Source organism: Triticum urartu, chromosome 3A (genome assembly GCF_056163025.1).
Source record: "Triticum urartu cultivar PI428250 chromosome 3A, HENAU_Tu73, whole genome shotgun sequence".
NCBI classification, from domain to species: domain Eukaryota; kingdom Viridiplantae; phylum Streptophyta; class Magnoliopsida; order Poales; family Poaceae; genus Triticum; species Triticum urartu.
The window spans coordinates 668908913-668925906 of record NC_141875.1 but is presented as its reverse complement, the minus strand read 5'-3'; the positions used below and the strand labels follow the sequence as shown (position 1 = coordinate 668925906).

The window sequence follows — 16994 nt, the reverse complement described above, 5'->3', positions numbered from 1 at the left end:
CCTGGAGGGTGTCGGTGATATTCATCCCCCACCTCCCTCTGCGTGCCGAGGGAAACCCTAGGACATGTCCGGGCAGCAGCGTCGTCGGCGTCGCTTTCCTTCTTGGAGGTGCTGCCTGGTACGCGGCGGTTCGGAGCCTCGGGTTGTGGTGGTTCGTTTCTAGAGGGCGTAGCGGTGGCGGGTCATCCGCGCTTTGTTGAGCTGGCGTTGTTGGCATTTGTTTCTTTTTTTGGGCTTGTTGTGCTATTCGCCCCAGCGATCCTTGTATCGGTGTTGCTTGCTTTGAAATACAAAGCGGGGGAAAACCATTTTTCGGTAAAGAATACTGTCCTTTCCACCCCCTTCCCTCTAATCTCGTGTGATTGGTGTCATTGATGCTGCACAATTTATTGTTTTGAATGGTTTACACTGTTTGTTTGGTGCAAGTGTGTAACGGGAGTGCACAATGTGTACCTCAATATTACTCAAGTTAAGGTGAAAAATAAAGTCGCTTGCTAGAACCTTGAAGCAATGAAATCTTATAAAGCTCTCGTTTTCACCTAAACTAGAAGCTTGGAACAAAGGGGATTACGCCCTCACCAAAGATCCTCTTGCTCACATTCTCTTCCTCCGGGTTGCAATGTAATTGGGCTCGCCTAGCCTGTTAGGTTGGAGGAAGAAGAGAAAAGGAAAGCGGTCCATTGAAGGGTGTATGGTTACGCTTCCTTTTTGGTTTCGTTCAAGTTGACTTCTAGAGTTCTAGACTATCAAGTTGAGATTACATGGTCAATAATAAGTTCACAAAAAAAAGAGTCATTACAAGTAAAAATAATAACCATACACATAGAACATATATTGTGATAGTCCATCGCTTGAAGCAAATAAATCTTTTAGGAAGTGGAAACTTCATCCGAGATTGAAATTAGGCTTGGAATGTAGGGGATAACATCAAAGTAAGAGAAATCTTCAAATATGCCTGTGCTTGGACTGTCAATCCCGAAGTCCTCCATGCAGAACATGTTCTTGTAAGATTTGGTTCTGAGATTGTAGCGCCTTGTACCACACACCGAATCATTGAACACAATTTCGTCCCCAAATGCGGCAACCGGATGGAAATTAGGGGGCCCAAATCCGCAAAAGTTAACTGTACAACGTAGAACCCATCTTGGCTTGTCAATGTTGTCGCACACCCACAACTCAATCAAACGGATGTTGGCCCCTACACAAACCAAGCACAACTCACCGCGCAGCTCTGCTAATCTGGACATCACGTAATCCAACCTCGGGTGGCAAGGAGGTGGCTGAATGACCCCGAAAGCCTCGTCTTCCAAGCAGAAACGGAGGAAACGCGGAGCAGTGTCAGCAAAGACGGTCCAGATATAAGCGACCCCTTGAAGAAGGTCGCTGTTCGCTGCGCCACTGTAGGGTATGACGGCTGCGTTGGTGTCTCACGCCAACGCCGATCGGTTCCAATGGTGAATACTTCCATCCTGATGGAGTGATAGTCGACCGTCACTTCAAGCTTGGTCCAAGAGCGGTAGGAGAAGCACGCCACCATGCATGTAGGCACCAGAACGAGGGTCGCGCCCGAGGCCGAACGCCTGGTGCCACGTCTCGAAGCCGAGGGGCCCTCGGCGTGCCGGGTCGGCGCCAGCACCACGGCTCCGAGGCAGCGTCCGGGTGCGACGTGTGGCCGGGTTGAGCAGGTGCACGGCGGACTCGGCGTGCAGCAGGACCAGCCCATCGCAATGCGCGAGATCGTGCTTTAACTTGCCGGAGGAGAAGTCCGTGGCGTATACGAGGGGCACGGCGGTGCGGCCGGTGCCCTGCTGGTTCGCCTCCCACATGTACAGGCCGACTTTGTCGGTGTGCAGAGGGTCGTCGCCTACTGTGTGCGGGGAGACGAGCAGGCATGGCCTCTGAAGGCGGAGGTGCGCGCGGTGGAAGGATGCGTCGCGGCGGATGATTGACTGCCACGCCTTGCAGACGCAGCTGAACCGCGTCAGGGACATCACGGGCATACAGGCCAGGATCTCCGAGACGATCGCGGCCGGCATGTACGGCATCTCCCTCCCCATGGCTGCCGGTGGTGCCGTCTCGCCGTCGTCAATGGCCGGCCGCCGGAAGAATCGATCTATCTTCTTTTTTTGAGCAACGAAGGATCGATCTATCTTAGGACTCTGTCCCCACGCATCCCTCACGGCCTCGTTAGCGGTTGGTCGCTCGGCCCATCTATAGTGGAAGCCCATCATTGCCGTACGAGGAGAGAAGTCCTCTTCCTCACGGTTTTCCGTTTTTTTCCTTTCTTCCACAATGTTTCCTTTCTCCTCTTTTTTTCTTTCTTCCACAATGTTTCCTTTCTCCTCTTTTTTTCTTAACACGCGGTTTTTTTTCCTTTAGTGACGCCCCGTTTGTTTGAGCTATGTCTCTATCATGCTGCGCGAAAAAGTAGTACTACGAAAACAGAAAAATAAAATGGGAATGTTTGTTGAAAGGAATACTTTGTTTAGTGCATTGAAAACACATTTTTTAATAGAAAATTATTTCATTTCAGTGACGAATATTCGCATATGTGAAAATTTTCATGAATTAGATAAAAATGTTCGCGAGTTCAAAACATGTTCATGAATTTGAAATATGACTGGCATTGAGAAAATGTTCGCCAATTTGAAAAAAATGAATGTATAATAAAAAATGATTGTATAAATTCAATATATTCCAAAAAGAATTATGGAGAAAGATGACAGTGTGCGTGATGTCCGTGCCAAATTTCAGAGCATTTGGATGTCTAAGTAGCTCCTAGAAAAAAAAGACTAATTTAGGGTATGAGAACAAGTTTACTGTTTGGACCCAATTTTTTTTAAGTAGAGCTACTCAAATTTTCAAATGCTTTTTGAAATTTGGCGCGCATATCACACTCAGTCATCTTTCTCCACAAAAAAATTAAATCTTTCTACTAGTATTTTTGAATTTATTGTACACCGGGTGCAGCAGAGCCTAGGCTCAGAATAGGATATTCGTTAAATACACTCTTATATTATGGAACGAAAGGAGTACAGCAGAAATGCCGTCGTCTTCAATAGGGCAACGCCATTGAGCATTGTGGTGATAAAAAGGGTGCTAGAGGAAATTAAGACTCGGCTGATATGGCGGGTCTTCTCTGTGGAGATTTGCATGTTTTCACCGAGCACTTGTATAGGTTGTGATATGGATGAGTAGTCCGTGGATGTTTTCACCTATGTACTCTGATGGATTGTATCTCTACTGTTTCTTCTCTTCTTCTTCTTCTTTTGCGAAATCTACCGTTTCTTCTCTATATATATGATACACATAGCTTATGTGCATTCTAGAGGGGGGAAAATGCAAAATACGACCATAGCTTTGCAGCTATCAGGTTTCACTCGCCAGACGCACATTTATTGATATATTCTACTTAGCCAATGGTTTCCAGAAAACCAACATTCAAGCTACTACTACTAAGAAAAGGAGAACACTTCTCATAAGCGATTTCTTGGACTGACAGCTGAGCTTCCAAGAATTCGATCTCAGTTCATTAAGAAGGCGGGCTACTAACAGTCAAGTAGCGTCAGTTACCTGTAAAGCGTTTTTCGGATGCCTTAGCAAACATGTATGTTTTCAAATTTGGAACTATGAGAATGAGAATATCTGATAATTATCATGTACTCCCTCTGTAAAGAAATATAAGAGCGAGTACTAGTAATTGCTTATATGTACACTAACACAACAATGTGATGGTAAGGACAAGGATAAACATACCATAAACTCATCAAGACATAATATTACAGCCTCATATGAGCCTCAAGCTTCTACCACATCCGCATCTGCATGTATATCAACCTCCTGATCCTTTCAAACTCGTATAAATCCTAGTGCACATATGACAATTTAACATTTTTTTTGCCTGAATCTGGAAAAATAACGGAAGGAACTTATGTTTAATGATGATCCATCTTTCATCACCTTGCCTTTATTCAGTTTGCCGTTACACCTTTTGGCCAATTGTCTTGTCAAGAAGATTTCTTTTGATATGGATCCACTTGGATCCCCAGTAACATATTGTTGCCCATGACTATTTCTCTTCTGGCTGAATATATAATAGAAACAATAATATACAAGTGCAGTAAGCTTAATTCAATTTCAGAAACCTTTAACAAATTGCCTGACTGCTGTCAGCAACCAAAATTTGGGATTGTGTGTTGGATGATGAAAATGGTGAGACATTCATATCATGCAAGAGCTCGGGCCCTGCTAGACATTACACAAAGATTTATTGGCAACAACTTCCGCAGTTTTGCAGTTGAGTAAGTCATATAAGCCCACGGAGATCTAGCACCATACAAAACGAAGAGTATACCATGTGGAGCAAACATGAATATTTATCTCTGGGAGGGGAAGGGAATGATGTGAAGTAAGCAAAACTACCTTAAAATGGAGAGCGGAACATTTTACATATTGCTGACCAGCCACAAAATGTCATATAGCCATCCATAGGAAGTCCAGGGTTGTCGATGTTAAATCCATCCAGCTTCTGAAGAAGTGGTGCTCCTGAACACCTATAATAGCCAGCGTTGCCTGCTTTCTCTTTGCTATCAAGAAATACTTGGCTCCACAAACTACTAGGTTGGGGAACTAACAACACAGATAGAAACCTGCAACTTAAACATGAAGAAAATTAAACAGGGAAGTTAAGTTCCAAACGAGATAATTAAAACACACATTTCCTTGCATCTTCTTGACTTAAACATTGAATATTGTGAAGCGCATTTCAAGCGTGGGCAAAATCCTTAAACTTGGGAACTGGAAATTCATGCAAAGTGACTCAAAAATGCTCCTATAATGATAACAAAGTTGATAGCCAAGCTTAGCTCAATCTATACTAAAACAACTTGATCTGGTGTCCAAAGAAAGTTCTGAATTTACATAAATATTTTTCTAACCTTACTAAAATAAACATACTCCCTCTGATCGATATTACTTGTTGCTCAAACGTATGTATGTAGCACTGAAATACATCTATATACATCCGTTCGAGGGACAAGTAATATGGATCAGAGGGAGTAGTAAAGTTTGACCTAACAAAGTCAAGTGACAATGATCACCAACCTGATGACCATAGAGAACACCGAGGCGACAAATTTTCACAAACTGTATTAATATCAAATCTATACTGCCAAAATAACTACATGGTGCGTGTGTGATGAGGACCAGGTTAGGCATCTTCTCAAGGTCCAGTTAGAAGGTGGGAAGGAATAACTTACCAGAAAAATTATTTGCTTACAAATGTCATATAAACCATGGTAAAGGGCATAAAAGGTTTGTTTTTGAACTAACCATCTTCCCAAGATCTCACAAAGTCACCGCAGCCGAAAACAACCTTTCTGCCATGAAAGCAGACAGGCCTGCTTTCCAACTGAGGAAATAATAAGTTGCTTTGCTTTTTGCCAAAGCCACAAACTGATTAGGCAAATACTTGGACTACTGTAAAAGAGTGCAACACACTTCTTCTCTTGATAACATGCATACAAATCTGTATGTGTGCACCTTGAAACGAAACTCAGCAACAAAGTGGTGTGCAGATACATATTGCGCATCCATGCACGCTAAACATCAAGGAAATGGGATAGCTCCTCAGACGGTATTGGCTAAACATAGACAGTCAACAAGAGTCTGCGGCCGTGGCACCAAGCGACCCTCATATCTGCCGGTGCCTTCGATGCTTCCATCTGCGAGATGATATGCTCCAACTTTAAACCCCGCTCTTTCAGCAACGTCAAAGCCTAAGTAGATGGTGTCAGCAGTAATGGAGCCAGAAGGGAAATTCTGTATGGACACCGATAGGGAGCAATGCATGCCCATGAACACCGCACGCCCGGCGGCGCCGCCCAAGCTGTTGACCGGGAATAGCGTCCGCTTGTCCAAATCCACTCGATATGCATCGTACCAATAACCCAATCTGTTCACCGATGACAATGGTCCGCTCCAACGGTGCACCAGCATGAGCTCCCCACAATTGTTCACCAGGTGCAGACTACCCTCAATCAGTGAGCCACTCAAATTCAGCTCGGAGGCCATCTCCAGCCGTGGTGGCTGATCTCCGCTGGTTTCCAGCACCATGACACCATTGTGCCAGTTAACGCAGTAGAATCGGCCTGCCAGCATTAAGGGCGATAACATCGAACCAAATTGGCATTTTAACAACGTCCAGTGGTCATCGCCGGGCTTGGCCATGCCAAGCACGTCGAGCGTGTTGAAGCAGAGCACCACTGTCGAATCATCATTGGCAACGCCGGAGCCCCACGCTGCTAACACCCTTTTGAAACGGCCAATCAGATCCATACGCATGTGCTGGTCGTGTGGAGATAGCAGCGTGGTGAGCGGCGGGAGTTCCGTGAGGTGGCCGGTGAACGGGTTGAGCAGGCGGACGGTGTTGCGCTGCGGCTTGTGGTGGACCAGAACGAGGAGGCCCTCGGAGGTGAGGGCGAGCACGCAGTGGTCATGGAGCTCCGGGAGGTCCACCTGGACGCACTCGCCGGTGGAGGTGTTCAGGAAGGAGCGGCGGTTGGGCGCCGCGAGCTCCTCCCGGAGCATCGCCCACCGCCGGGGATGGAACCGGCGGTCGAGGCTGCCGTGCGCGCGCGGGTCCGCTGAGCACCGACGCCACGGGAGGCACACGGCGCGGAAGCGAACGTAGTCGGCGACGTCGTAGGCGAGGACGCGGTCGGCGATGAGCGCCGTCGGCCCGTCCGGTAGATCCGCCCAGTTGCGAGATCCGGCCATCAGATCGGAATGCGGCGGAGGAAGGGCGCCTTCGGGTAGTTGGGTTCACACTCCAAGAGACGGAGAGGAGGAGGGGGACGGAGATCTGGACGGGAGGAGCTCCGGCCTCCGATCGCGCCGCCGGCACGGCGCCGTCGGACGAGGGGATAGGGGGGACGAGTTGTTCGGCTTTCGTGGAGCAGGTGCAGCACGGTGTGTGTGTGTGTTCCAGACTTCCAGAGCGTACAAACTATGATTACTCCGCTCCAACAAACCGATTATGTTGAGCATGGCACGAGCATCAATGTCTTGTACAAACCCTAAAAAAAATGTCTTGTCCAATAAGGTTTTTTTCTTGAAATTAAAAATCTCTATTCCATTAAACCAAGCGCACAGCGATATCACTGGCTACCAATTCTCGGACGAAGGTAGAAAGCACCGCCCGGCCAACAATGCTACACATAAAGGTTTCTACATGAGTTTACATGATTGATTTTACTTGGCGGTTTTTGATTAGATGTTAGTTGGCGAGGGGCCCCACCCCCATGAAAATCAGGGGTGATGTTTATGAAGTTTGGAAGGAGCTTGTAAACTCCTGTAAAGTCCTGTAGATGTAGCATTTTTGCGGCCCGGCCATACGGCTTCAAGTTCGACATTCATCTTGGCACCGAATGCCACAAGGTATTCCACATCAGTATATTACAAAGTCTAAGACAGTAATTTATTTTAAGCATAACAAAATATGCCTGAAGGGCGTTTGTTTGCTGCCCTGGAAAAGCCTGATGCTGCCTGGCCTGAACACACGACGATTTGATTAGCCTGGCTTTTAAACCAGGCAGGTTCACTAGCCTGGGCCAGGCTTCCTTTTTCTAGCGCCTGGCCGGAGCAAATGGCAGCCTGAGAACGCTAATCATGCAAATAGTACTTGATGTGACTTTTTCTATTCAAAACTAGTAAACGGTTTTGTCCTTCACTTGCTTTTGTCAGACTCAGGCACAAGGTCTCCATCCAAACAATGCATTCTCAGGCATGCCTCATCAGGCAGAAAATAGCTATTTTTCAGGCTGCTTTCAGGCACCTGTTTTTGCCGGGCATGTAACCCAGGCCACCAACCAAACAGGCCCTTGATTTGTCGATGTGTCAACTTTCGCTAATTCTTGAGCGTCTATTTCAATGATCATTTTCGTCATATACCCAACTCTGGTATTCATGGATAACATGTAGTCACACCTCTATCTCATCATGCATAAGATCTGGAAGATAACGAAGCTTTCCTCTCATGAACCAACCACATCGCCTATACTATTCCTAATCACGAAGGTCGAGCCGCCATCTCGTGATTCCAGTAAGAAATTGCAATGATTATTAATCTACATGTAGTCACGTTCAGGTGGTTCCCACTGTCGAGCACACATCATGGTGGGTGTTATTTCGTATTTCTTCAAACAAAACATTTAGTCCGGAACATTTCTTCTTATTTGGTACAAGATACTCCCTTTATAAAGAAATATAAGAGTGATCTAAACGCTCTTATATTTCTTTATCGAGGGAGTATCATTTATATTGGCCTTTTTTTGCGTTTAGATCATTGTGATGGTATCAAAGGGAGGGGAATGGAACCGGATACTGCTGCATGATGCCTTCGTTCTAGCTGAAAATGTCAGTATTTACTCTCTGACTGGAACTATATGTTACGCTTCTATTCAACGGCTCATGATGATGTTGTTTGGATGCTTCACGGCGGTTATGTCCTTTTTCTTTTGCAAGACTGCACCATTGGTGGGCCGAGATGAGAGTTCTTGGGACATAACAAGATATAAAGTAGAACATACAGCGTGGGAGAAGAACACCAAGAACACCAAGAACACCAGCTCATGATTGACTTGTTTTTTCTTGAGCGCTACTATTTCAATACACTTCCTGTGATGACCGCCTTCACCCCAGACCATCTACACCAGTTCATTACTATGTGGATAGCCATTCATGGGATTCACCTTTCTGAGGAGGTGGAGGACAACATAGCGTGGAAGCACACGATCGACGGAACCTACTATGCGTCGTCCACTTATAAGGTGCACTTCTTGACTATCACCCACACTAACATGTGCAAGACTGATACGTCTCTAATGTAGCTATACTTTTTATTGTTTCATGTTATTATATTATCAATCTTATATGCTTTATATGCAATTTTTTATATCATTTTTGGGAACTAACCTATTAACCTAGTGCCTAGTGTCGGTTCCTATTTTTACCTATTTTATTGTTTCGTCGAAAACCATACCAAACAAAGTCCAAACATGATGAAACTTAAAAGATCGTGGATGTCGCCTAGAGGGGGGGGGGGTGAATAGGCGTTTTAAAATAATTACGGTTTAGGCTTGAACAAATGCGGAATAAACCTAGCAGTTAATTTGCCAAGCACAAAGCCTAAAACAACTAGGCTCACCTATGTGCACCAACAACTTATGCTAAGAAAGATAAGCAACTATGTGATAGCAAGATATATGACACGAAACAATATGGCTATCACAAAGTAAAGTGCATAAGTAAGGGGCTCGGGTAAGAGATAACCGAGGCACGAGGAGACGATGATGTATCCCGAAGTTCACACCCTTGCGGATGCTAATCTCCGTTTGGAGCGGTGTGAAGGCACAATGCTCCCCAAGAAGCCACTAGGGCCACCGTAATCTCCTCACGCTCTCGCACAATGCAAGATGCCGTGATTCCACTAAGGGACCCTTGAGGGCGGTCACCGAACCCGTACAAATGGCAACCCTTGGGGGCGGTCACCGAACCCGTACACTTTGGCAACCCTTGGGGGCGGTCACCGGTACCCGTCAAATTGCTCGGGGCGATCTCCACAACCTAATTGGAGACCCCGACGCTTGCCCGGAGCTTTGCACCACGATGATTGAGCTCCGAACACCAACAAACGTCTAGGGCACCCAAGCACCCAAGAGGAACAAGCTCAAGGGTACCAAGCACCCAAGAGTAATAAGCTTCTCAACTTGTAACTTCCACGTATCACGTGGAGAACTCAAACCGATGCACCAAATGCAATGGCAAGGGCACACGGAGTGCCCAAGTCCTTCTCTCTCAAATCCCACCGAAGCAACTAATGCTAGGGAGGAAAATGAGAGGAAGAACAAGAAAGAGAACACCAAGAACTCCAAGATCTAGATCCAAGGGGTTCCCCTCACATAGAGGAGAAAGTGATTGGTGGAAATGTGGATCTAGATCTCCTCTCTCTTTTCCCTCAAAAACTAGCAAGAATCCATGGAGGGATTGAGAGTTAGCAAGCTCGAAGAAGGTCAACAAAGGGGGAAGAACACGAGCTAAAAGGATAAGATTCAATGGGGAAGAAGACCCCCTTTTATAGGAGGGGGAACAACCGTTATCCCCCACTCAGCCCCGCAGAGAGCGGTACTACCGCTGAGGCAGGGCGGTACTACCGCCCATAAGCGGTACTACCGCTCCCCCTCAGCGGTACTGCCGCGCCAGAAGAAAAAGGGGCTGGGGCTGGGACCCAAAGCGGTACTACCGTGGAGGCAGGGCGGTACTACCGCTAATAAAAGGTACTACCGCCACTACTACCGCAGCTAGTGCCGCAAAACCCGACACAAGAAAAAGCGCACTCGAGTCGAGGCGGTAGGAGCACGGAGCCGCAGCGGTACTATTGCTGAGACCATCAAGCGGTACTACCACTCCGAGGAGCGGTACTACCGCTTAGTGAGCTTAAGCGGTACTACCGCTGGGGCCCGCGGTACTACCGCTGGGTCCAGGACAAAAACCACACTCAAGAAAACCAGAACTGCCATAACTCCTGCATATGAGCTCTGAATCGAGCAAACTCAAGCTTGTTGGAAACAAGACGACGAGTAGCATCAAAACAGCGACTGGTTATAGTAAGAAGAGGCAGGGGAGGTATGCCAACAAATAGAGGAGTGGAACCTCCAACCGAGAAGAACCGGCAAAACCTCCAACATCGAAAACAACATAGAAGATGCATGCGAACTCCGTTTTCGATGAACTCAAACTTGTCGTCAAGATGACCATAAGCTCTAAGACTCACAAAGAGAACCAAACAATAACCAAGAAAGATGATGCAAGGATGCAATGGTTTGAGCTCTCTACGAACAATACGATCAAGCTACTCATCGAGAGCCCCCCTTGATAGTACGGCAATCGATCCTATAACCCGGTCTACCAACTACCATCATGAGACCGGTAAAATAGAAAACCTATCAAGGGCAAACCTTTGCCTTGCACATGGTCCACTTGAGCTAGATGATGATGATCTTAACTTCCTCAAGTTGGACCACCTTTCTTGATTGTTTTGACTCGATGAAGACTAGTTGATTGCTCCACCATACTCTACTATGGGTGAGCTACTCTTCCGCACATCTTCACAGGTCCATTGTCATCACAAAGGACAGCAAGCTTCAAGCATTTGATCTCTTCGTGGTGCTCCACTTGAACTTGCACACCGCAACCTAACCCCACAAAGAACCCTCACAAAGACCATGGGTTAGTACACAAAGTGTAATTGACAATGCTTACCATACCATGGGATCACTTGATCCCTCTCGGTACATCTTCTACGCTTTGTGGGTTGATCAACTTGATTCACTCTTTAACTTAGTCTTGATCAACCTCTCACAAGACCAATCTTTAGGTAATTCCTTGAATAGCACCTTGGTCGACACAAACTCTCCTTGAAACCAACACATGTACTCCAAGAAAAGCCTATGGACAAAACCTTCAAATATAACTCAAGGCAACCATTAGTCCATAGAGATTGTCATCAATTACCAAAACCAAACATGGGGGCACCGCATGTTCTTTCAAAACTTTACGGTGATTTTTTCTGGACCAGAAGGGACCCTAGAGGCTTCGTGAAGAGACCAGACGCCGCACGATAGTGGCACAAGCTCACACGCCCCCCCCCCCAGGGGAGCACCGTCTGAGCTTGTGCCCCGACCTAATTTCAGGCCCATAAATTCCCTAAAATCAAGAAACCACCAGAACGAGACCCGAAACAATTATTTCACTGTTGCAAGCCTCTGTTCTTCCGCGATGTCATTTGGAGGCCCTCCGTCAGTAACTTCAGAGGGGGAATCGATTACGGAGGGCCTACGTCAACCATACCGCCTCTCCGATGTGTGAGTAGTTCATGTTCTCTCTCTCTCTCTATCTCTCTCTATGATCTTTAATACAATATTCTCTTCAGAGTTCTATTCGATGTAATCCTTTTGTATTGTGTGTTTGTTGGGATCCGATAAATAAAGGATTTATGATCACATTATTCATTGAAAGTAATTGAATTATTTCTGAACTTTATTATTTGTGATTGTTATAGCTATAATGCTTTCCGATCTATGTCTTTTCTTTAACCAAGTTGATGATTAGATTTTCAGCGCAAGTGGTGCATAGTAGTAGGTTCAATCCTGCGGTGTTCTCACTCTGTGACAGGAGGAGTAGCGAGGCACATATTTGTATTGTTGCTACTAAGGGCAAAACGACGGGTTCAATCATATTGATTGGTCTTATTTTGTCTACATTATGTCATCTCATGCTTAACACATTACTATTTGTCATGAACTTAATATGTAGAGAGGCAAGCATAGAAGCACTCTGTTTGTCATGAACTTAATATGCAGATGGATGTTGATCTACTTGTCACGGACATAATTTCTATGTACTGATGCCATAGATAACATCATAACTATGCACTATTCTATCAATTGCCCACCAGTAATTTGTTCATCCACCGTATCGTTATGCTTATGGGAGAGATGCCTCTAGTGAAAGCTATGGCCCCCAGGTCCATTCAAATTACATTACTAAAACCCTAAATACCTTGCTGCAATTTATTTACTTTTATTTTACTTTGCAATTTATACATCTCCTACTCTCAAATTTGATCTTTGCAATTAACAAGTACAAGGGGATTGACAATCCTCTTGCCCGTGTTAGGTGCAATTATTTGCTCTTGTGTGTGTGTAGGTACTACTAAAGGTCGTTTGTGTGAATCTCCTATTGATTCGATAAACCTTGGTTCTTTACTGAGGGAAATACTTTCTGCTACTATACTACTTCACCCTTCCTCTTCGGAGAAATCCCAACGCTTTTCACAAGTAGCAAAGGCCGTATGGAAAGCTTGGGCGTCACCGTCAGTGAATCTTTTTCATGGCTTTCCATCCAAAATAGGATTTGGAGCTCTGTCCGGTTGGCCAAGAGAGGATGGCCAAACTGCGAACCTTGCCCGCTCTACAAAAGGGGCATGAATCTATTGAGCACCTATTCGTCAAGTGCCAATATTCTTTGAGGCTCTGGGCTTTGGACAAAGATTGACTCAATCTTATCGACTTTTGATACTTCCGTGTGGGCAACCTCTCCAACCATCGAAGATTGGTCGGTTGAGATGACTTGTGCCGAAAGGATCCATAAAGGGCAATGCCTACTCTCATCATGTTTGTTAGTAAGATGGTTTTGGATGAGAGGAACACATGAGTGTCCCGGAGCAATGCCGCCCCTCCGTTTATTCTCCTACAAGCCATCGAGAAAGAGGCAAGGCTTTGGGCCATTGCGAGCACGAAACATTTTCAGTGAATTTGCTGGGAGAATAGTATTATTGTATTTTTGCTTGTTCCCTGGCATTGGGTTCATGTAACTTTTGTCCAGCTCCTTCTTATTTAATGAATGAGGCAAATCATTTGCCTCAGTTTCAAACAAAACTATTTCAACACATAAAATTCACATCCACTATTTACAAAACCCAAATGATAAGTACCATACATGTGGTACGAACCAATCTGGTCCTAACGTTTTTACAACTAAAGTTGTCATCCAAAAAGAAAAAAACAAACCCATAAAAAACTGAAACTTACCATCCGAAAGTAAGTTGCCATGCTTGACAACAAAAGTTGACATCCTCATGTCACTAAACTTGTCATAAAAAACGTTCGCAGTTGCCATGTATCCGTGCCACACATGTACCACTTATTGGGTCCTTATAAAAATATGTGTACCGACCAATGCAACCCCACTTGTAGAGGTATATCACTTTTCCTATTTATGAACCCATTACAGAGTTTTGGCGAGGGCTATGCGATGGAAAGCACAAATGATACACTTACGAAAACAATCTACGGAAACACCCTACGGACTCCATCTCCACCAATCTCCTCCCCTCTAATTTTCACTTGGGCCTCCTCCCTCTTCTTAATTTCCAATCATGCATTGCCCCATCGGTCTGTAGCTTCAATTTCGTAGAAAGTTGTCCGTAAGTCTAGCATCGTTGCGATGAAAGTACCCTCTATACATGACCATGTTTGCGAAACATGGGCAGATCAGCGGCCCACAATGTGCGGGTGCGGTGGCTGCTTGCTCCACACCCCCACCAAATTTTGTGATCCAACCAAAAGAGTCAAAATGCATCAAGATTCTCATTTTACTTGTCAAAATTTGTGATATATTCAAAAGATATATACATCAGCCGTATTTAGTTATCCTTTTGGTTTGCAGTATGATTTGGGACAATTGGATTTAAATCAAACGATCTAGGGAGGTTTGACGCACTTACTACCAACACTCTGATGTGGTTTCCAACCATTAATCTGATGCGAATAAAAAGGGATCATCTAAATACAGGATTTTGTTTATGATATCAGCCAGTTCGTATACCTCTCTTTAAAACTGAACCCTAGCTACTGGACCAACTTACAGTTCACACATTACAATGGAGAAATAAATTAAAAAATAATATCAACTTTTACAATAAGAATCATCCGGCAATACAATGAAGGATCCATGCAAATCCTTGCCTGCATCTTCAGTGTTTTTATTTTGCACTAATAATAATTATATAAATTCAGGGCCCAACTTCTGCACACACGTCCTTACCCAGATTAATTAGCTCTATGGCTGAGTGAGGCCATTGGCGCCACACCTCTTGAATTCCGGCGGCGGCGGGGGCAGGCTGGTCTCCGGCGTTGGCCCGTTCTCCACGATGAACGCCGTCGCCATACCCATGATGATGTGGAACTCAAAGTGGCAATGGAGGTACCACATCCCGGGGTTGTCGGTGACGAAGCGCACAACAGCCCAGCCGGTCCTGGGCACATGCACCGTGTTCCTCAGCTGTGGGTTGTGGTAGTTGAATTTCTTGGGGTCTGTCTTGGGATTGTAGTTGCCGAGCCCCGTGGCGAGGACGAAGAAGTCGTAGCCGTGGAGGTGCATGGGGTTGGAGTCGCTCTGCAGCAGCGCCGTGCTCTGGAAGATGATCTCCACCGAGGTGTTGTACCGGAACCTCCGTAGCTTGGTCGCCTTGGACGTCGGCTCCAGCGCCTCCTCCAGCGGCCCCGGCGGGATGAGGGAGCGGTCGGTGTAGTTGTACGGGTGCGGCGGATGGTCGGGGAGGTCCTCCGTGTACACGCCACTTGTCCGTTTGTCGTAGTACCTCTCAAGGAGTGATGTGTTCGTCGGGTGGCGGAAGGACACGTTGTTCATGGTGGCCACTACGATGGTCTCGGGACTCCGGCGACGTTGGCATGTCTTGTTGGTGCCGCGACAGATGGAGCCGAGGCCGAGCGTGAAGAAGAGCCGCTCGTCGACGTGCATGGGAACGCGGTGGCGGTCCGGGTGGGCGAGGCCGGTGAGGTTGCTGTGGAAGTAGTAGGACGGCATGGTGTTGTGCTGGCTGGGCATGAGCGGCGTCGGCACCTGCAGCCCGTTGTTGTTGTGGGAGGATTCGGCGTAGCGGATGAGGCCGCGGGAAACGAACCCCGGGATCTGCGGGTCAGGCTCCGGCGGCTGGTTTGCGAGCGCCACCATATGGTAGTGCGCGGGCAGGGCGTCAGCGGCCATGAGCACGTCGATGGCCTCCCCTGGAGCAACTGTCACCATGTCCGTCTTGTACGGCGTCAGGTAGTATCCGTCAGCACCCACCACGGTGAACGTGTGCCCAGCAACCTTGAAGTAGTACTCGGAGAAGAGCGCCGTGTTCACGATCCGCAACAGGTATGTCTTCCCGCGCACCACGTCGAGGACGAAGCTCTCCTCCGGCTTGCCAGAGCAATTGCTGAGGTCGCCCAGCTTGCCGTTGATGGTCGCCGACAGCGGATTGTCGTCGAAGTTACCATCATGCATCCTCCTGTCTAGCTCGACGAGGTCGAGCTGCCACCACTCGCCGATGATGATGGGCACGTCCTTGGCGGGCGTCGGGAACGGGTACATCCCTCCCTTGGGGCGGATGATGAAGGCGCCGGCGACGGTGGCGCGGAGGCAGGTGACGTGGGCGTGCCACCACAGCGTGCCGACCTGGCCAGTGACGTTGAAGCGGTACACATGGTCGCCGCCAGGAGGGATGGGGCATTCGGTGACGAAGCCGGCGCCGTCAGACCAGCAGCTCCTCATCTGCCGGACGCCGTGCCAGTGGATGGTGAGCCCGTGAGGGAGACGGTTGATGACATGGACAACAACCGTGTCGCCGTCGGTGATGTCGATGGTGGGGCCCGGGAGCTGCCCATTCACCACGTAAATCTTGGTGGTGTTGCACAGGTGCGTCTGGTTCATCTCGTGCACCTGAACATCATTAAGCAAATACGTAACTGATTGGTCAACAGTCAACTAATTAAGAGGTTAAAGATGGTGACAGTTCATAAAAAACCACACACAAACTGAAACTAGTTTTGTTTGTTTGTTTTCATGATGCACATCCAGCCTAAGATTTATGCGCAAAGCAAGTTTACTTTCGTCACGACCTTCGGAAGTAAACCTACCGAGAAGTGATCAAGAAGATGCATTAATGAACTAGATACATAGATCGATATTGTACTCACGACAAAGGTGTGTTCCACGACGGCGGCCTCACCGCCGGCCGCCGCCGCCAGAGCCGCAAGGACCACGACGCAGAACATGGTCGCCGCCATGGAGAGCTTCTCCATGCTTGTGTTCCTCTGCAAACTAAGTGCTATATATATGCCACTCTCGATCGGTAGTTAACTCGCTGCTCAATGGAAGGGTGGTATGCTAGGCCTGTACCGTGGCCTATATATACACCCGAGGGACTAGGCGTCGGAATCCTACGGGCGTTTGCAATCGTTGACTTGAGCAGGCTAATCAAACCAAGCGACATGAGCCGCCATGTTGATATCATGGACCACGTACGCAAGCACAGTAGAATTCGTACGTCGCCACCTAGTGGCACATGCGTGCAGCTTGCTATTGCATGG

The 16994-nt window shown here is 47.1% G+C and overlaps 3 protein-coding genes across 3 annotated transcripts; all 3 read right to left on the bottom strand.

Annotated features, from left to right (window-relative positions):
* Positions 1-1496: 1496 nt before the first annotated feature.
* On the bottom strand, positions 1497-2231 carry LOC147981302 (putative F-box protein At2g02030). Its single transcript, XM_087515927.1, has one exon. The coding sequence runs from the start codon at positions 2229-2231 to the stop codon at positions 1497-1499; it is 735 nt and encodes a 244-aa protein (XP_087372053.1).
* A 3227-nt stretch (positions 2232-5458) lies between these two features.
* Positions 5459-7018, bottom strand: LOC147981301 (uncharacterized). The gene has a single exon (XM_087513926.1). The coding sequence runs from the start codon at positions 6775-6777 to the stop codon at positions 5629-5631; it is 1149 nt and encodes a 382-aa protein (XP_087370052.1). The 5' UTR covers positions 6778-7018; the 3' UTR covers positions 5459-5628.
* Positions 7019-14397: 7379 nt separating this feature from the next.
* LOC125510081 (laccase-19-like) lies at positions 14398-16769 on the bottom strand. The gene is made up of 2 exons (XM_087513925.1): positions 16602-16769; positions 14398-16344 (listed from the first exon to the last, which is right to left on the bottom strand). Exons 1-2 carry the CDS (start codon positions 16704-16706, stop codon positions 14680-14682), a joined length of 1770 nt encoding a protein of 589 aa, XP_087370051.1. The 5' UTR covers positions 16707-16769; the 3' UTR covers positions 14398-14679.
* Between the last annotated feature and the right edge of the window lie 225 nt (positions 16770-16994).